The sequence below is a fragment of the Gopherus evgoodei genome, chromosome 11 (genome assembly GCF_007399415.2).
Source record: "Gopherus evgoodei ecotype Sinaloan lineage chromosome 11, rGopEvg1_v1.p, whole genome shotgun sequence".
Taxonomy (NCBI): Eukaryota; Metazoa; Chordata; order Testudines; family Testudinidae; genus Gopherus; species Gopherus evgoodei.
In genome coordinates this window covers 1976527-1998590 of record NC_044332.1, presented here as the reverse complement: position 1 = coordinate 1998590, position 22064 = coordinate 1976527, and the positions used below count along the sequence as shown (strand labels likewise).

At 40.1% G+C, this 22064-nt stretch overlaps 1 protein-coding gene across 2 annotated transcripts in view; it reads left to right on the top strand.

Moving 5' to 3' along the window:
* Nucleotides 1-22064, top strand: part of TRAF3IP1 (TRAF3 interacting protein 1) — a 143134-nt gene that overhangs the window by 104961 nt on the left and 16109 nt on the right. For both annotated transcript variants that reach the window (XM_030579938.1, XM_030579939.1), the window contains 3 exons: nt 1136-1256; nt 1432-1468; nt 5244-5317. In XM_030579938.1, the coding sequence (XP_030435798.1) occupies nt 1136-1256; nt 1432-1468; nt 5244-5317 (232 nt within the window). The remainder of the gene's footprint in view (nt 1-1135; nt 1257-1431; nt 1469-5243; nt 5318-22064) is intronic.

Genomic DNA, 22064 nt, shown 5'->3' with positions numbered 1-22064 from the left:
ACCTAAGGAAGAGCTCTCAGTACATTGGAAAGCATGTCTCTCTCTCTCACCAACAGAAGTTGGTCCAATAAAAGAGATTACTTCACCCACCTTTTCTCTCTGATGTCCTTGGACCAACACCGCATAAAACAGGCCATAGAACTTCCCAAAACATTCTTAGAGCATATGTTTTAGAAAAACATCCAGTCCTGATTTAAAAAATTGTCAGCGATGGAGAACCACCACAACTCCTGGTCAAGTGTTCCAGTGGTTAATTACTCTCACCATTAAGAATTTTCACCTTAATACTGCCAGTCGATATTTATCTAGCTTCAGCTTCCAGCTATTGGATCTTTCTCTACTAGATTGAAGAGCCTGGTATTAAATATTTGTTCCCTGTGGAGATACTTATAGACTGCAAATTAAAGTTGGGCTGCAATTGAAAATGGCATAAATTAGATTAGGAAGTAGAACAGTAGAACCTCAGAATTACAAACACCAGAGTTACGAACTGACCAGTCAACCACCCACCTCATTTAGAATCAGAAGTATGCGATCAGGCATCAGCAAAGACAAAAAAAAGCAAATACAGTACAGTACTGTGCTAAATGTAAACTACACCTCTATCCCAATATAACACGACCTGATATAATATGAATTTGGATATAACGTGGTAATGCAGTGCTCTGGGGGGGAGGGGGCGGGGCTGCGCACTCCAGTGTATCAAAGCAAGTTCGATATAGTGTGGTTTCACCTATAACATGGTAAGATATTTTGGCTCCCGAGGACAGCATTATATGGAGGTAGAGGTGTACTTAAAAAAAAAAAAAAAAAAGAGAAAGTATAAAAAAAAAAATTGACTAGCCAAGGAAACTGTTCCTGTGCTTGCTTCATTTAAATTCAGATGGTTAAAATCAGTGTTTTCTTCTGCATAGCAAAGTTTCAAAACTGTGTTCAGTTGTAAACTTTTGAAGAACAACCCTAACGTTTTGTTCAGAGTCACAAACATTTCAGTCGTGAACAAGCTCCATTCCCAAGGGTTTCGTAACTCTGAGGTTTTACTGTATTAGAGAGAGAGGCATGTGCTCTCTTCAGTCATGGATAACATTTGGTCAACATTTCTGTATGGTTTCAATTTCCATTGTCTTTCTTTCAGGAATGGCAGCGGGAAAGCCGTCTCAAATGTGATCATAGACAAACAGAATTCTGATGATGAAGATGATCAGTTTGTAGTGGAGGCAGCACTACAGCTACCTGAAATGCCAGAAATGGAAACGGTCTGTTAATATAACAAAACCCCAGCATTTTTGCTCAAATCTGTGTTCAGAGTTCCCTTAATGCTGTCCAATTTTTTTTTATTTGAGCAGTTTCTTATCTGGGATGCATGCATGCTTTAGATCACAGCAATGTAAGCTTCCTTATAACTAAAAGCTTTTACTTTTTCTTATGTAGGAGCCAATAGTGGAACTGGATGGTGATGAGAAGCATGGTAAGTTTCTCTGGCTCTTCTCCCTTCATTTGTGATTCATACTCTACACAGGATGTAAAAGAATCTTAAATAGATAATGGGAATAACATTTCTTGATCATGTTTTGATCTGCATCTTGAGGGTACGTACTTCTAATTTATGCAATAACTTTAAAAAACAAAAATATAGAAACAAGCTATTTAGCAAAAGCAATCTGTTCTTATTGTAACAGGGTAACAGGATCTGCAATCCAGGTAGGGATACAGGGTAGCAAGAGTTTAGAAGCCTGCTGAGTAAATTCTGCAACTTATTATGGTAGGTACAGCTGGTAAAGTCCATGGAGAACCAGCATATTATCAGATCAAAGTGAAACTGAACTTTGGTATCGGTATGTGTTTGCTGCCAAGTTTTAAAGAAGGTCAAATCACTGAACTGGGAGAAGTCACTGACTAAGCACCTTGAACCAAAGTTTGTTGACATGCTTAACCAGCTTTTTACAGCAATAGCCTCAGGTGCAGAAAGAATATTTTCTTCATTTCAATTTATTCAGCTGGTTCAATTCAATGACTAAATTCATAGTTGAGAAACTGGTTATGAGTTGAAAAAGCAGGGAAGTTTGTTTTCCTTCCCTAATCTATGAAAAAAAACTACGACTGGGAGGATAAGATATACTAGTTCTAAAATCTTGAAGGGTATGGTGACCAGAAACAATTAGTTCTCTTCAGTAATTACACATAATACTTCCCTAATACTATTAAATTAGTTTTAAATGCAAAATATCTTTGATAAACATTTTTCTTACATATCAGCACATTTTAAAGTAATTTCATTTAATAAGTAAAATGCTAGTTTTTTACATTTTTAATTGAATTTGAATTTCCATCCAAATAGAGATTGACACGCATTATAAGTTAAATATATATATATTCATCATCTAGCAAATAAGAAATGCATTCACATTCACCATTTTCTAACACAAAATATAAAACTTAAGAATCTAAATACGTATGCAAGTTAAACTATATAATTGCTTAAATAAATGTGTATAATATAGTGTATGCCCCTGGTTAGCAAAATAAGCACCAAAGTTATGATAGTGGCTATATTTAGTTGCAAATCAACATGTTTTAATGGTTACCAACCAATGAGAATCAACCCGTTAACTAAAAAGTACAAATGCAAAACAGTATTAAAATCGAAGATTTAAATCATGATTTCCTATTTTGATTATTTAAATCTTGATTAAAATTGGTGATTTAAATAAATCCACCAGGCAGCTAGGCTTAATTATTTTTGTTTTGTGGTGGTGACGGAGTTACCAGTAAAGCAAAACCCAAGAAGGAGCTAAGTTTGGTATTATTATACAGTCCATGTAGACTTTCTTTTGAATGTGGTTGGAACTGTCAGGTCACAGGTATGTAAGAAGCAGGACATATTATCAGGAACTAAGCCTCTTGTCCTTTTAAATTATAATAATGCTGAATAGAAACTTAACTTCTGAGAAGTGTCTCCTGAAAAACAGTGATCTAGATATGAGTTCTAATGTGAGCTCTACCACTGACCCATTTTGTGGCCTTGAGTGAGTCACTTAACTTCTGTCTCTGTCTATTAGGGACTGTAGTTTTGTGATTACGGTAAGCCACCAAGGGGTAAATTCCCATTTTACATTGAGACAGTGCATCTACCTTGGAGTTTTGTATCAGTGTAGCTACCCCAGTACAAACATCTCTATATAGTCAGGCCTTGGGATTGGAATGAGGATTGCCTTGTTTACAGAAGCTCCAGTTCCACAAAGCACTTAAGCTTTTGAAAATTTTACCTCCCATGCTTAAGTGCCTAAGGGTTTGTCCACACTTAAAAGGCTACAACAGCATAGCTGCACTGCTGTCATTCTTCAGTGTAGAGACTACCTACTCCGACACGAGGGACTGAACAGCAGAGGTAATCTACCTCCCTGAGAGGCGATAGCTAGGTGGACCTAGTAATGTCTACATGGGGACTTAGGCCTGGTCTATACTACAGATTTAGGTCAACATAAGGCAGCTTATGTCGACCTATTTATGTCAGTGTCCACACTACAGCCTTGTTCCTGCTGATCTAAGTGCCCTGCTACACCTACGTAATAACTCCACCTCCACAAGAGGCTTAGGGCTTATGTTGATGTAGTTAGGGTGATGCAGCATCCGTGTGGACACTGTGAGTTTCTTACATCGGCTGTTGGCTGTCATTCTTGTCAGTTTCATGGCTCCATGCTGGAGCTGTGAACTGACAAGAATGCTGCTCAAAGCTTGAGCTATTACCCAAGGGTGGGTGGGTGGCTCCAGCTAGAGCCTGGCTGTCCCCCAGGTTCCTGTCTCACAGTCCAGCTGCTGTGCTGACTCTTCTACAATACACACCTAAAGGACTATATAGAAAATGCAGGTAATACCTTGTGTTGCTTTAGGTACTAACGATAACATTAAAAGTTGCAGAAAAAAGCAGAATCCTGCAAATTCTGATCTTCATAGCTATGAAAAGCCTATTGGGCAGTGCACGATGGAAATATAATCTATAATTCTGTCAGTATGAGTAGTAGACCTGGTATCTCTGAAATGTGATAAAGTATCCAATTCAGATAGTTATCTCTTTAGGCTGAGTTCAGGAGACATGTCTTGTCACTAAATAATTTAAATGTTATTATGGCATGTTACTTTAGCCAGCAGAGTGTGTACGTCTGCATGACTGACCAATTTAGAGTAAACTTTGAAAAAGCGTACAAATAAATCTGCACAAGCAAGTTGGTTCTAAACATCATTATGCTTATTCTTTATCCCAAATCTCATTTATTTAGTTTCTCAAAACCTAGAATCCATTGTAATTTTACTGGACTTGGCTTATTTGAGAAAGGTGTTGTTCTAAATGTCCATATGTAAATATTGCACTTTTTAAAGGAAGAGCATAGAGATTAGGTGATCCATGTATGTAATCTGTACAGGATTTGATAGATTTTTCTGAATGAAAAGTGCTATATAAATGTAAGAGATTGTTACGATAAGATATAACTGAAGAGTGTGGCTCTACACCTTTAGTGAGCTATATTTTCACATATTTAAATCAACACAAAACTAAATTTGAAAAAATTAAAATTAAAACCACCTTTTCTCTTTGATATTTTTGCAAAAGGAAGGTTTACTTTAATTACCACCAGTTTGGCTGGTTCAGGTTGCCTTTAGGTCAGCAGTTCAAAGACTAGAATAGTAATATTGGAAATATACTGTTATAACATGAGGTAGTTTGTTTGACAAAAGTAATTTATTTGGGGATGATGTCCTTTGGGCTGTTCCCATTTATCCTTCTCCTATCCATTACCCTCCAGCCACGCAGATTTGGATGTGACTCCTCCCATAAAGCCTTTGTCCTTGCTTTGACCAGCAGGTGAAATGGGTTCAATTTAAGATGTTAGATGCTGTCTCTTTGGCAGTTCAACACAGAGGAGCAAAAGATTCACCTTAGTATGTGCCTCAGGAAGATAAACGAAGCCCAGTAGGTCTCTATTATGATTCTATGACCTGACTTGATTTCTTTCCTCTCCCCCATCTCCTCTCTGGTTGTGCTATGTAATGTACTTGCCACTACACAATCATGACATCGTATAGAAATGGAATAGAGTAACGTACTAGAATACAGTTAAAGCTGGTCTAAAATCAGTTTTCATTTGATAGAATTAAGTGATCAGGTTTTAGATTAGTTTTCAGATTGTTTACAACAGTATTTTAGTGTCAGTAACCAGCACTAAGAGAATGTTGATCTTCAACAGGTGGTCTTGTAAAAAGAATCTTGGAAACGAAGCGAGATTATGAGACATCGCAACAATCAAAGTCTACAGAGAAGGTAATGTGATAATGGGCTACAAAGACTTGTCATTCACGAATGTTTCAGTGATGACCTCTCTTTCGTCCATGCATTTTTTTTCTTCCCAGTTTTCTTTTCCTTACTTATCTAGTTATTATCCTTGATTTCTTAAATTCATCTTTGTGTTTCTCAAATTATGTCCTGCTTTCCATATCCGTCTTTGCCTTTCTCCCTTTTTTCATTCTGTTTTTGTATTTGTTACCATACTCCTTTTTCATGTCCTTTACTTTCATTGTTAGCTGGAAAATGTAAAAAAACAGGACAGAGAATGAGGAAAATAAGCAAGGCTCAGAAGATAGTGACATCTCTCATTTTATCAAATGTAACTGAACAGTCATGTAAGTCATGTTCAGTCATGTAAGTGACATCTCTCTCTGCTTATCAAATGTAACTGAACAGTCATACACTGGTCAGAGCTCTGTAATTGAATATATCAAGAAAGCATCTTTGCAGCAAGGGAAGCCAGTGAGTTTTATTAATTTCAAGCTGCTGTAGTTGTAATACTGCTTCAGTTGGGAACTATATGAGTCGTGTTCTGTGTGTTTGCATAGCAGTAATGTTTTGATTCCCATCTTAGTTGTCCTTTGGGCATTTGTAGAGCAGCATCCTGTTGCCCAGCAACCGTTTTCATTGGCTGCTAACCAAAATAGGATCTTAGGATACTATTAACCTTATAAAGTATAAACAGATGTTGGTTCTCTGATACTGCTTTGTGTCTCCAAAACTATCTTGATTGCAGCCAGTAGTGAGGTGTAATTAATGTAGTGTGTCTTCAGTTTTTATACTGAAAATCTTTACTGTTTAAGCCTTGTCAAGATCTTGTTGCAATTGCTCATCAGTCAGACTGCACAATAATGTTTTAGATTGATTTTCCTGATCAAACGGCCATTGAGAAGGCTAATAAATTACTGGGCCAACTGATGAGCTAGAGAAAGACCTTGGGAGTCACTAAAATATATCTTGGCAGGTGCCAGTATAAGAACCTAGACAGGTAGACTTTCATGTGCTTACAAGTAGACACTTGTAACTCCCAATTCTTATCAGATCTCACCTAGAAAGTCCACAAACCTATTTTTACTTCAGTTTATCCTTAATCTTTATTCATAACTATTTTCATTGGGCAAGAACTTCAGTAGTGTGCCTCAAATATTGGGTGCCCAACTTGAAAGAAGGTGCTGAGCATCCACCTTCTGAAAATCTTGCCCCTGTTAAGGTGTCTCAGGTTGGGCACCCAAAATCACTAGTCAGTTTTGAGGACTTTGGCCATTGGGTTTCTTTTGTCATATCAGAGTTAATAATTTCACACTTAGTGGCAAAGTGTATGGCTATAGTTTTAATATTAGTCCCAAAGATACCTTGAGTCATGAAGGCTGTCCGATAACTTTGTGGTTGATACATTGTTGTGGGCAAGTATCTTGGGAAGCTTTTGAACATTATAGTCCCATTCTAGTCACATATCTCTTTTTTAATTTGATGCAATAAGGCTGGCTGCTGGCATCTTAGTGGATCAGGAACAAAATTCATTAGAGCGTATAAATATCTCCTGATGACTTAAAAACAGACACACCTGAAGAACTGACCTTATGGAGACTATTATGGCTTAATGGTGGTCTCTAGTTTCTGTGCCAAAAGTGGTAGCGTTAACCTGAACCCTTCGAAGTGTAATCTTCAGGTTGTCCATAGTTAAGACCTGAGATTGGTATATCTGTGCTTAAAAACTAAACACAGTTTGCTTTGCTGTCTGGAGGCAGTAGATTATGTTGTCAGAGGCCTGGATCCACAAATAGACATAGGGGTTGCAATGCCTAACTTGTAGGTGCCTAAAAATCACTGAAAGCCACAAAGCCTGCATTAGGCCATGTTCTCCCTGTACAATGAATGGGAGAGGCAAGGAGTTTCGGTGCCTAAATCCCTTTATGGATATAGGGCAGAGAAATCAGGATTTACTTTTTCCTCCCCATGTTGGGACTGCCAAGAAGGAGTGCAGTTCCTCAGAGGGAAGGGGCATCTTTCTGACTGATGCATAGGGCTGTGTCCAGCCAGCCTTCCCTGGCCGGGGGAGAGTCCCACAATGCGGCAGAGGAAAAGTGAGGTCAAACAGTGCAATGAATGCCTTCTCAAACAATAAAACCCATTAGATTTTTCCAAATGGCAACCCATTATCAGCAGACTTTGCTGTGTCAAACTCCTCTTTTTTTCTACTTTAAAATGCATTACATTACAAATCATAGAGCATAAACGTGTAGGACTGGAAGGGATCTCAAGAGGTCTTCTAGTCCAGGCTCCTGCACTCAGGCAGGACTAAGTATTATCTAGACCAGGATAGTCAAAAGACCAAATCTATTTTTACCCTCTCATTCTCTCATAATGCAGTCTCCAATACATTGTACTGTGAATTAATGATTGACTGGTTCTCCTTAATTCCATATTTGCTTAATTTGAGTTGTCGTCATTTCTGCCTATACAAAAAACTGTATGTTCCTTTTTTAAAAATTACTTTATGCTCATAGGCTCATTTACACTGTTGAAAGCTGTAGTACTGCCTCCAGTGCTTTTGACGTTTAATGGCTTTGTGTTTGAACATGGCACTGAAAAAAAAAAATACACTTGATATCAAAACTGTTCATTTTAGGAAGAGTGAACCAATGCTTACTGTTTTATTTTGTACAACATCCATAGGCTTGACCACTATGTTTCACTTATACAGTGGTTTGATTTTATTTTTCATATAATGCACTTAAAAATATAAACAATGGGGTATATTACTAATTCACAGGTTGTTTGAGTTTGTTGAACAGGGGCACTTGTGGTGTGAAAAATGTTTTTCTAGAGTCTGGACCTTGACTACACCTTGACCAAGAAATTTGAACCTAGACAAAAAATAATTGCCTAACCCCGATCTAGCCCAATACTAAATGTACAGAAATACTATCCCTCTCTTATTCTTACAGTAAAGTCTATTGTTAACAACAAATTTTAAGGAAGGTTCCTATATACAAAGTATAAAGGTTATCTAGAACTAATAAGACTATTAATTTAATATCCGTTGTTAGGAATGAGCTCTGTGTGTATACAAATGCTTAGAGAATGGAAGGGATGAGTGAGTGACATTCTGCTCTGCAATACTGCGTAATTAGTTACCAGCAGTGTACACTGAACTTGTATTGGATTTTTTTTCTGTACACATTACCATTCCTAGATCTGTAACTAGATGGTGCTGTTCAATCATCAAATCTGATAAACTAGATTTGGAGAAAACTATCAGGTCATTTAGTTCATTCCTCTCCCTGGGCGGGATTGTTCTATAGAGTATTTTGTCCTGTCAAGGTAAGCAGTGAGACTTTATCCATTTCCTGTGAGAAGCTGTATATCACCTTATAGATTTCACTGTCAAGAGACCTTTTTTTTGGTAATCAGCCTAAATCTCCTTTTGAATAAGTTCATTCCATTTCTCCTAATTAAATCTCTTTAAACCGTAGCGAACAAATCTGCTCCCTTCTACCCATTCACATTTTTCAAATGCACCTGGCAGTTGTATCCCTCCTCAGTGATCATTTAGTCATACTATATATCTTTATATCCTATGACCTCTAAATACTTGCCTGCTATTGTACTGGGTCTTTATCACTACTGCTTTTCAGATTACATCAGAGACATCTTTATGATCCAGAGAGAAGCTGTTATTTTTCTGACAATAGAGAAGAACTGTTCGAGGGGAAGATTTAAAGTTCTTGGTAGCAGTGATAATTGAGAGGGTATTGGATTTCAGGAAAGCATTTGCCTTAATTTGAGGAATTAAGAAACAGAACGTGTGGTGCAAAAATAAATAGCATTAAAAATATCTTCACTCAGGCACTGTAGCAAGAGTACATATCTTCCCTGATGTTGCTAAAACTACTCCTGCTGACAGAATATTTCTTCTTTCCATCTTCAGTTCTTTAGACTTTGAAGCCTAAAGCTGTTACTTAGCAAAGATGAGAAAAATTGTCTGTCTGTATTTTGTGTGCTGTTTATGCGCATTAATTTATTATTAGATATTGTTTGATTTTAAAAATCCAATCTATAAAGTGGGTAAAGATGGTAAATTCATGCTTAGGATTCAGCAGTATTATGTTTTGACTAGAGGATATTAGACAACATAACTTTTAACTGCTGTTTGCAGTGTAGCATTTATTTATTCATAGCTTCATATGAAATACTTTCCATGCCCACCCTCACAAATACACCTCTGCTTTCTTGAAACACTGGTGTTAGAAAAAGGTTAAATCTACAAATGCAAAAGCTATGTAGTGAAAGTACTTAAAATAATATACAAATTTTTCAGGTCAAACAAAGAGGTCACCTTGGAAATACACAAGGTTTTTGCTGTCTTGATTCGCTGCATTCAGTCTAACAAACTCCTGAAAAGACTTCCCAAATATATTTGGTTAGAACCTGACCCCTATGTTAAACAGTCAGAGAAAGAAACAGATGTTATGTTTTGTATTCCACTTCATTTATTTGATGCATGGCAAAAGTAGGCAGGTTATGAAATAGAGTTTTTGCTACGTGGGATCACTTACTAAAAACTCCCATCTACTACCAAAAAAGTTCACTGGCTCTGAAAAAGAAGCAATTCTGCAAGGCTTTTTCCTAGAAACAAATGTATTAAATAGTTCCATAACCTGGATAAAGTTACCTTTTATCACAAACGGTGTAAAAACAAAAAATCTTACCACTTTAAGACCAAACCAGTCATGATGATTGTTGATATTATTTTTGTTCAAGTTCCTCAGAATAGCATAGACTCCGCACTATGATATGGTGGATTCCCCCCATAAATGCAATTAGTAATTTATGCATGCAGTGGTGTAGTCATGTCAGTCCCAGGATAATAGACACAGTGAGGTAACAATTTTATAGCTGACGAATCGTTCTGTGTAGCTCAAAAGCTTGTCTTTCTCACCAGCAGAAGTTGGTTCAATAAAAGATGTTACCTCATTAGTAATTTATGAGCATTAAATTAGCTGTGTTTATTTAAACCATCGTCAGATCAAGTGTTGTGACACAGTCTGTTCTTTGGGAGCCCAAGCTTCTCTGTATTCTACTATTTTGTGTCACAAGGAAGTGCTTACACTGGGATTTAACTATTAGAATGCAGCTACCCTGGGGCCATACTGAAGGCCAATTGTATTATCAGTGCTTTGTCATGATGTAGTTAGTGATTGTTTAAAGCTGCAATAAAATATAGTGAGAAACTTTTGATATTAGCATAATGAATACATTTTTGCATGTTGACAACCATACTATTTCAGGGCTTCCTACAGTAGAGCTGCATATGGTTGATTAACCTTTCATTTAGCATCACTGAGAGAAAATTAGCATAGGCTAATGGAATGCTCAAATCCATCTTGGCTTTTATCCTAGTCCCAGGTTCAGGTCACTGTGACTGCAGCTCTCAGGAATACCTTGAGGTCACCATAAGATGGCTGCATGTAGTGAACATGAGAACAGGATTTTGTGAATATTATTTATTATTTGAGTTGCAGTAGTGCCTGGAGTCCCCAGTTAGGAATCGAGGCCCCATTGTGCACATGTGTACACCTCACAACCAAAAAAAGAGATGATCCTTGTACTGAAGAGCTTACAGTGCGAATGTAAGCTGAACCAACAAAGATACAGCAAACAGATTGGGGGCACAAGGTCACAGTGAGACAGTTATGATTATTGTAATTACCGGGGCACATCTGCCGCCTAATCAGTGTTTTGTAGGTGTCATGGTAGAAGCAAGTTTCAAGGAGGAATTTGAAAGATGACATTTAAGTGTCTTGGTGGAGTTGTATGGGGAGCCCTTCCCATGCATGATCTGAAAGAAAGCATGAAGTTTTCTGGAGGAAAATTAGGGTATGTCTACACTGAAATGTAAGCCCAGGATTTGAACTCAGGCTCAAGCCTACTCCCTTCCATCTACACACAAATTGCGCTAACCCAGGACCCAGTCCCAGGACCCCATGAGGATGCAAGGTTCAAGCCCTATTGCTCTGCAGTGTTGTGCAGCCCCACCAGGCTTGGGCTCTGGGAGTCCACCAAAAGTATCCCACAGGCTGATTTTCTTTCTTTGGACAGTCAAGTTTAGTGGACAGTCAATTTTTTCTACACTGTACCACCAACAAAGGGCTAGAGCAGCCATGTGTGGGAGGGCACTAGTAATTCTGGCATATGGGTGATTGGACTTGGGCCTACGTAATGTAGTCTAGACACTGGAGTCCTATGTTGGGACTCTGGATTCAACAGTTCCTAATTTAGGGTTACAAATGAGTGTAAACTTTCAAGCCCTAGATTAACAATCCTGGTCTGCTAACTTGTGGTTTACTGACCCTGGGTTTACATTGCAGCATAGACGACATATCCTTAGACTAATGGCTGATGATGCTGGTACCATTGACAGAGAGATGGGGATTCAGTAGCTTAACAGTCTGAGGGATAAGTACGGAGAGCTAAGCCATAAAGGGCCTAAATATGAAGACAAGTTTTGTGTTTGTTGCAATGGGTGAGGCATGGAAATTGCCAGAGGGGTCACGCAGTAAATGACAAGCCAGGAAGATGATTTTTTCAGTACCATTTTGAATGGATATAAATGCAGGGGCGGTGGGGGCGAAGCATCTGTGAAGGCAAAGAAAGAAGAGATTGTAGTAGGAAAGGTTGAAGATAATGAAGACATAAACCAGACCTTTAGCAGAATGGACAGAAAGCAAATGCTGGATCTTAGAGATGTCATTCAGAAAGAACCAATGTCTGTATAGAACTGCTGCCCCATCTACAAATCAGTGCTGATTTAATATTTTCCACTTAACTTACTGTATGTATAAAAATTAATCATTTGATTTGTTTGTGGATGTGTTTGGGTTTCAAAACCTCTGAGGACTTTGCTTAAACAAACCCATGCTAAGTATTTAGATTTGATGCTTCTGCAGGACATTCACTGATGTTGAGTGAGATGCTCTCCAGGAGCTGAGCTGGGCTGGATGGCTCTTCCTGTGTTTGTGTCAGCATTCCTATTCCTCTGTATAAATATGAACCTTAAGTTGTGTTTTATAAATGAAAAGTAATACCCCTGCTCTTTTTGAAAACTGATTTTTTTTTCTTTCTGGGTTCCAGTTCAGAAGTTGGTAACACTAACTTTCATAATTTGCACTGCAGAGAACATTGTGTCTTTGTTTCTTGGCCTCCTACTGAACTTCAGACCTGATATAAGCAGAAAAAACATCCTATTCATTGAGAAATGATTTGTTTTACTGTTTTCCTATGGTTACTGTGAAAAGGTTTATCTTGGTGAACCCTAGTACTTAGTCAGTCTGTTTAAAATGCAGAAACTATGCTATTTATGATCGCGTGATATTTTGTATAATAAAAAATCCAAACTTTTTGTTTTGTAGACAAATGGATTAAAAAAAACAAAACGTGTCCAAAATGAGTTTTTTCTGCTCTTTCCTGTGCTGTAGAAAAAAGGGGGAAATGTTGTAGCTTAATAAAAGTATGACTGTTTTGTTCTACTTTGATAGCAGGCCCATACTACTTCAGTAAGAGGGCACGTAAAAACTGTTAGCCACTTACAGTCTGCATGTTCTGTAATTTAATCCATTTTTCACTTCCGTTAATTTTAAAATAACAAGCACTATACGTGGCAATAAACATAGAATGAAAAACTATCATCAAATAATTCACTGAAATATTAACTCTAGAAATACTCTTTCCAAATGGTGAACAATTGTTCACTCTTTCCTGATTTTTTTAGGATGTGGAGCATTTCAAATTTACCAAACAAGTGAATATTAGACCTGGGTGTTCTGTAATAAACCATCTGCAGAGCTATGCACGCCATTAGCTTGTGCTTGTTGCTTAAGAAGGGTGAAATGAAATAAAAGTAAATCCTGGGGGTTGGTGATTTATTTTGGGTTCCCATTCCTCCTCTCTCCCCCTCCCCACCCCCTGCAGCCTCCACGTCAGTGATAGTTTTTCCCTCATTGACTGGAAAAAGAGAATGTTCCTACTTTTTAATTTAACAAATCCCTGCTTGCAGTTCCACATTGCAGTTTGTTCTGAACAAGGTAAGGGGAAAGGCAGACTTTTTTCCCCAGTTATCCAAAATAAACATTTATCTTGGTGTCATAAAAAAACATGAAGAAAAGGAGGCACACTGAGCCTATAGAGTGAAATAGTCCTTTTATGTGGGGACAGTTTATTGATTCTTGGATTTTTATTGAGAGTGGGTTGTTTGAGGTATATGATCAACTTAAATGATTCAGGCATTTTTCTTAAAATGGAATATATCCTGTTATATATTTGTGCAAAATGAGCAAAGGTGACATGTAGGATTTTACCACCCACATTGCTTGTTGTAATGCACCATCTGCCACAATTCTTAGGGATTTAAAGAGAAGAGATCCAAGCAAATTTTAACCCACATATGTAGCTATGAGATCAGGAACTCTTAGTTTTTATTAACTGCCTTTCTCACTGGGCATTCTTGCAAAGTTTTACTTATTTACTCTGTAGAAATAGTAGCTCTTCCTCAAGTAGTGTCCCTGGGGGTGCTCTACTATACACTTGTCTGCATCCCTGGACCTCTGACCGATAGCAGTGTCCGTTCGGCCTGCACATGCACACTCTCTCTCGTGCTCTTCTTTGAGGCTAGCCCTGCGCGGGTGAACCAACCTCAGTTCTTTCTCATCTGCCCTTGGCCTGAGACAGAGCGAATAGCAGTCTGCTTTTCTCTTTACCTCAGAGTCTTAGAGTTCTTTCTTAGCTCCTGCTAGAGTTTCCATTTGTTTTTTCTTAGCTTTATAGAGTTTTCTTTAGTTCCCCCCCCGCATGTTTTAAAAAAAAAATTCCTTCTCCCTGTTTCCCCACTTCCCCTTTTTTCCCCTAACTGGGGATCGCCCCAATAAGAAGCATACCTGGCTCCTCCAGGTTTAAATGCTGCTTCTCCTGCAGGAAGGCAATACCAGTTACAGACGGACATTCTCGCTGTGTCCAGTGCCAACAATTGAAGGCCAAATCCCAAAAGAACTGGGAGTTAAAATAGAAAGTAGTCCTGATGGAAGGTGCTTTGAAACTGTCGTCTGATCCCTGTCTCAAATCACCTCCACGGTGAAGATAGTCCCTGGAGCCTTCAGTGTCTAAGGAGGGAGAGCGGAGCAGGAAATCTTCAGACACTCCTCTCACTTTCCAAGAAGAGGGCTGCAAACCCTCAAACTGAGCTCCTGACCAGCTGGAGGAGATCCCCAGCACAATGGATCATTTAGGCACCGACGGCCCCAAAACATGGTACCTGTAGGACACATGGGTCCTCAGGTACAGACACCATCTATAAGCTTGAAGACTTGAAGACACAGGCTCTGAAGCGGCAGCACCACCTGCTAAAGGTGAGAACAAAGACCATACTGTCTCTGTGAAGGCAATACCAACATGGAAACCTACGGCACCAACTACTTACAAACAACCCTCGTCAGACCGATCATTTCTCATAAGACCTCCGCCGATTTCCTCTGTACCAACAAATCAGAACCAACAAGCCCTGATGGTACTGATCACTGTGGTACTGTAGTCGTTTTGTTTTTCTAGAGACCTCATGATGGCTGAGACTCCAGAGTTCCTGCTCTACATGTCGATCCCCAGAATCCTCTCCACTGCTATTCAGTGAGGACTCAATAACCAGGTTGATATCCCCTCACTATCCTGACACTATGGCCCATCTCTGCATCACCAGGGCCCTCCCAGTTACACTCTTGGTCCGAGCCTCAACCTTCTTGGTATGGCCACTCATGGGTACCACCACCCCATGCCCTTTCCCCCACCCCAGTGGCCATACTGGGACATGTGGGCAGCCTATAGACACCATACTTCTCTGGCATCTAGTGTCTCTTACTGAGAATCCATAAGATGATCTCCTTCACCCTCTGTATCCAGAGCCCCAGAACCATAATAGGCCAGACTAGAAGAGGAGATTACACCACATAGGAATATCTCTTCCTCCTCCTCCCCAGATGAGGCAGTGATGCCCCCACCACCATTCATGGCAAATGATTTTAAACTGTTTCAGGATCTCACAGAAAGGATGGCAGACACTACAAACTCCCCCCGAGGAGATACCCAGCATAAGTTACTAGATATACTGCACATCTCTTCCTCCATGAGAATTGCGCTCCCAGTCAGTGAGATGCGTCTAGATCCTGCTAAGATCATTTGGCAGACACCAGCCTCTAGTGCACCAACATATAAAAGGACTGATTAAAAAGTACTCTGTGCCCTCAAAGGATGCAGAATTCCCCTCCCCCCTTTTTTTCAGTCTTCACCTAATTCTATAGTTGTGGACGCTGTGAGTTCTCGTAGCCGAAAGCATCATAGTAAATCCATTCCTTATGAGAGAGACTGGAAAAGACTTGATTTATTGGTAGGAAGGCATGCTCCTCAGCAACCTTGCAATTCAAGATTGCAAATTACCAAGCCTTTATAGCGAAGTATGACCACATGAACTATGCTAAATGTAATGCATTTATTAACCATTTACCAGAAGCACAACGATAACTGTTTCAAGCAATCGTACACGAGGATCAGTTAGTAGTAAGAATGGCACCTCAGACCACACTAGATGCCATAGGTACAGCAGCCCGCTTGGTATCGATGATGGTGGTTATGCAACAGACCTCATGGTTATATTTCTCAGGACTGCTAAAGGAGGAACAGACGGCAGTTGAGGACTTCCCTTTTGAGGGCATACAAGACCGGTGCATCAGTCCATACTTTAAAGGAATCCAAAGCCACACAACACGTGCTAGGGATCTACACACTTGGACAGAAAAGGAAATTCAGTTCTTAGCCATCCCAGAGATCCTGACCACTCCAGTACCTGCAACTACAGTGTTACTATGAGCCACAGCGAAAGGAGCCTAGGATTCAAAGGCATAAACCATCAGCCACTGAATTCTCAGCATCTTAGCCCTCAACCTAGAAACACCAGTTTGATGCCTTGGTCAATTGAGGTGTTACTTGGGGTGAAATTATGCCCTCCACGGTGAAGGAATTAAAAAATATGTGAGCGAGCATAAGGTGCTGAGATACTGTGGTGATCGGTTCAGTACAAGACTCAAAGTAGAATGGAAAAATTGAATAGAAGAATCTGAGTCTCTGTCTATGAAGTTTGCCATGATACTTAGAATTCTAGGATGGAGGCTCGCCGACCTCATCAAGAGAGCTTTAAACTAGGAAGTTGGGGGAGATGGTTGGGAGATGTTCAGGAGATCTCCACACCGGAATGTAACCTGGAGAGGAAAGTAAACAAAGTGAGAGGGGATACCCTTGTGGTCCCAAGATTTGATCCAAGGAGGAATAGTGGAGAAACCAGAGTAACGGGTGATGCTGGTGGTAAAAGGTCTCTGCACGACGGGGGAAAGACTGTCACTGACGCCAAACGCCGAAAATTAAAAGGTCTGTACACTAATGCGAGGAGTCTAGGTAACAAGATGGAGGAACTGGAGTTACTAGTGCAGGAAGTGAAACCGGATATTATAGGGATAACTGAAACCTGGTGGAATAGTACTCATGACTGGAGCACGGGTATTGAAGACTATGTGCTGTTTAGAAAAGACAGGAAGAAAGGCAAAGGTGGTGGAGTAGCCTTGTACATCAATGATGACATTAACTGTAGCGAAATAAGAAGCGATGGAATGGATAAGACAGAGTCTGTCTGGGCGAAAATCACACTGGGTAAAAAAGCAACTAGAGCTTCCCCTGAGATAGTGCTTGGAGTGTGCTACAGACCGCCGGGATCTGATTGGGATATGGATAGAGACCTCTTTAATGTCTTTAATGAAGTAAACACAAAGGGGAAATGTGTGATTATGGGGGACTTCAACTTCCCGGATATAGACTGGAGGACGAGTACTTGCAAGAATAATAGGGGTCAGATTTTTCTGGATGTGATAGCAGATGGATTTCTTCATCAAGTAGTTGAAGTACCTACGAGAGGAGATGCCATTTTAGATTTGGTGTTGGTGAGCAGTGAGGACCTCGTAGAAGAAATGGTGGTAGGGGACAACCTTGGTTCGAGTGATCATGAGCTGATTCAGTTCAAACTAGATGGAAGGATAAACAAATGTAGATCTGGGATTAGGGTTTTTGACTTCTCGAGGGCTAATTTTAAAGAGTTAAGGAAATTAGTTAGGGAAGTGGATTGGACGGAGGAATTAGTGGATTTGAATGCGGAGGAGGCCTGGAATTACTTTAAGTCGCAGCTGCGGAGACTGTCGGAAGCCTGCATCCCGAGAAAGGGGAAAAAAAACATGGGCAGGAGTTGTAGGCCAAACTGGATGAGCAAACAACTCAGAGAAGGGATTAGACAAAAGCAGAAAGCTTACAGGGAGTGGAAGAAAGGCAGGATCAGTAAGGAAAGCTACCTTGGTGAGGTCAGAACGTGTAGGGATAAAGTGAGGAAGGCTAAAAACCGCATTGAACTGGACCTTGCAAAGGGAATCAAAACCAATAGTAAAAGGTTCTACAGCCACATAAATAAGAAGAAAACAAAGAAAGATGAAGTGGGGCCACTATACACTGAGGATGGAATGGAGATTAAGGATAACCTAGGCATGGCCCAACATCTAAACAAGTACTTTGCTTCAGTTTTTAATAAGACTAGTGAGGAACCTTGCGATGATGAAGGGATGATAAACGGGAATGTGGATATGGAAGTGGATATTACCGCAACTGAGGTAGAGGCCGTACTTGAACAGCTCGATGGGACGAAGTCGGAGGGCCCGGACAATCTCCATCCAAGGATATTAAAGGAACTGGCGCGTGAAATTGCGAGCCCGTTAGCGAAAATTTTTAAGCAATCGGTAAACTCGGGGGTTGTGCCGTATGATTGGAGGATTGCTAATGTAGTTCCTATTTTTAAGAAAGGGAATAAAAGTGATCCGGGTAATTATAGGCCTGTTAGCTTGACGTCTGTAGTATGCAAGGTCTTGGAAAAAATTTTAAGGGAGAAAGTAGTTAAGGACATAGAGGTCAACGGTAATTGGGACGAATTGCAACACGGATTTACTAAAGGTAGATCGTGTCAAACCAATCTGATCTCCTTCTTTGAGAAGATGACGGATTACTTAGATAAAGGAAATGCGGTAATGCATTCAGTAAGGCGTTCGACACGGTTCCGCACGGGGAACTGTTAGTCAAATTGGAAAAGACGGGAATGAATATGAAAGTTGTAAGTTGGATAAGGAACTGGTTAAAGGGGAGACTCCAGAGGGTCGTATTGAAAGGTGAATTGTCAGGCTGGAAGGAGGTCACTAGTGGAGTCCCTCAAGGATCGGTTTTGGGACCGATCTTATTTAACCTTTTTATTACTGACCTTGGCACAAAGAGCGGGAATGTGCTAATAAAGTTTGCGGATGACACGAAGCTGGGGGATATTGCTAACACGGAGAAGGACAGGGATACTATTCAGGAAGATCTGAACCACCTTGTAAACTGGAGTAATAGAAATAGGATGAAATACAATAGTGAAAAGTGCAAGGTTATGCATTTAGGAATTAATAATAAGAATTTTGGATATACGTTGGGGGCGCATCAGTTGGAAGCGACGGAGGAGGAGAAGGACCTTGGGGTACTGGTTGATAGCAGGATGACTATGAGTCGCCAATGTGATACGGCTGTTAAAAAAGCAAATGCGATTTTGGGATGCATCAGGCGGGGTATTTCCTGCAAGGATAAGGAGGTGTTAGTACCGTTATACAAGGCGTTGGTGAGACCCCATCTGGAATACTGTGTGCAGTTCTGGTGTCATATGTTCAAGAAGGATGAATTCAAACTGGAACAGGTTCAGAGACGGGCTACAAGGATGATCCGAGGAATGGAAAAACTGCCTTATGAAAGGAGACTCAAAGTGCTTGGCTTGTTTAGCCTGGCCAAAAGAAGGCTGCGGGGGGATATGCTTGCTCTATATAAATATATCAGGGGGGTTAACGTTAGGGAGGGAGAGGAATTATTTAAGTTTAGTACTAATGTAGGCACGAGGACGAATGGGTATAAACTGGATATTAGGAAGTTTAGACTTGAAATTAGACGAAGGTTTCTAACCATTAGGGGAGTGAAGTTCTGGAACAGCCTTCCGAGGGAAGTAGTGGGGGCAAAAGACTTTCCTGGCTTTAAGACAAAGCTTGATAAGTATATGGAGGGGATGTTATGATAGGATTGTTAATTTGGGCAATTGATCTTGGATTACCACCAGATAGGTCTGCTCAATGGTCTGTGGGGAGATGTTGGATGGCATGGGAACTGAGTTACTGCAGAGAATTCCTTCTTGGGTGCTGGCTGGTGACTCTTGCCCACATGCTCAGGGTTTAGCTGATCGCCATATTTGGGGTCGGGAAGGAATTTTCCTCCAGGGCGGATTGGCAGGGGACCTGGAGGTTTTTCGCCTTCCCCTGTAGCGTGGGGCACGGGTCGCTTGCTGGTGGTTTCTCTGCAGCTTAAGGTCTTCAAACCAATTTTGAAGATTTCAATAACTCGATCCTGGGATAGGGGGTGTTATAAAATTGGATGGGTGGGGTTCGGTGGCCTGCCTTGTGCAGGAGGTCAGACTAGATGATCAGATTGGTCCCTTCTGACCTATGAGTCTATGAGTCTACTTTCAGTGGATATGGTGTAGTGGATGGCAACGGGAAAGAGGTTGTGATCCTCCAGGCCGAAGGGTGTCTTGAGATCCAGGGGGAAGTTCTATGGATCTCAGGAGAGAGATGGTGTGCCGTGGTAAATGTATGGAGAGTGGTGTGGGTTGCAGAACAAATGGGAATTATTACTGACATATAATCACCATTAATTTGGTTATCTCCCCAAGAGATTACCAAGGAGGTGAAGCATCGTAAAGTAGCTCTCCGTGGAACACTCCCTCTAAAAAGCTTGGCATTCTGGGAGTGTAAATGCTTACCGGATCACAAAGGACAAAACTGGTCAAGAAAGACATGCTTTGAAGTTTGTATTACAAATGAGAGCAAAATACCTGAATAATGTCCTCTGTAATTGATACAGTGGTGCAGTATAATGAAACACCTGCTTTGGAGAAAGAAGTAATGAGCAAGGAACAGGAATTAAAATGAGTATTTCTTTTAACTATCAAACCATAAGCCCACAACACTCAGAAACTGACTTTGGAAGTCAAGGTCACAAAGTTCACCAGTTTTCATTGCTTCACCTGATTCCTAATTAAACAAATCTGAAGTTCTAAAATCCCTGAAAATTCAGAAGTCCCAAAGTTTTCATACACAGTGTGTGTGGTAAAATACAAGCATCAGAAGTAAGTAAATCTGCCTTAAAATCTTAGAAGTATTTTTCTAAAATATATATCTGAGTTCATCAGTAAGCCAAAGGCTGTTGAAATGTGGTTGGCAATCGTCCCTGCAGATGCAGCTGAGCAAACAATCCACAGCTTGGATAGGAAGAATGGCCAATCAGGTAGGGGGGTAACAGGGGACAGTATAGTATATTGTGGCCCAGTGAGGTGCACCCAGGCTGCCACCTCTGGATTTATATAGCCTGTAGGAACTGCTTTTAGTAACTGATGAATCCTGGGGCTAGGATGTTAAATAAAGACCTTTATAGTTTTCTTGCATCCATTAAATAGCTGAAAGGAATTTACATTAACTTCACCATGTACAAACTTTGCACTAAAGGAAAACTCAATTTTGGAACCCAGCTCTCTGGCTACTGTCTTTTTTTTAATAGAAAGAAAAATTAATCCGGAAAGGAGGGACTTGTGGGGTGAGGTGGGGATAGAAATTTCTGTTGCAGCAAATGCTGCGTTGAAGGAAAGCTCACGGGAATAGGTTTGTTACAGAATGTTAATGATGTCAGATTGGTCATTGTGATTTAGTCACTTTAGGCAAATATCAGTCCGCCACTCCAAGTTAAATGCTGTGGGCTAGGAGTTTCCAAGGTGCCTAAGGGAATTAGGCAACCAACTTCCATTGAATGTCAGATCTGAGTGCCTAATGCCCTTGGGATGCTTTGAAAATTCCACCCATTGTCCTTTTAATTTTTTTAAAAATCTTTAATTTTAATTTTAATCCATTTACTGTACTCGGGTCAGCAAGGGGGGAAATTTGAAAAAACACAAATGGCAGTGAGTTGCCCAACTCTAATCAAAAGCCAGTCTTAGTTGGACACCTAAACTGCCATCTGTGTCTGTGCAAATCTTATCCAAAAATCAGCATGTTGCATTAGTGACACACTGGGCACACTGACTTGCCAGTGCCAATCCAGCTGAACCAAACCAACTAACCATGTTGTTGTACCCAATGGAGTCTCATGATGATATTCAGTAGACCTGATACTCAGCAGTCATGCTTCACACCAACACATTTAATAATCCGATCTCATGTTCTAGAGATCATCGTGGAGCACTGTATCCTCCTTTTTAAACTTCTTTAAAATATTAAAATGGTTTCACATGGTAAATGTGCAGCCTTCTCCTGCTGTGGTTTTATAGTTCACTTCTTTGATAGTTTTTCATAATCCTTTGGAAAGCGTCTTCTCCAATTTTTTTGGCTGGCAACTCAGTATTTTTAAGAATTAAAAAATTGACTATCATAAGATGAGCTAGAACTAGTGGTCAGAAGACAATATTACAAGCAGGTGCTGTTCCAATTTCCCCTCATACTCTGCACCTCAGACTACAGCCTATTAGGTGTTCCAG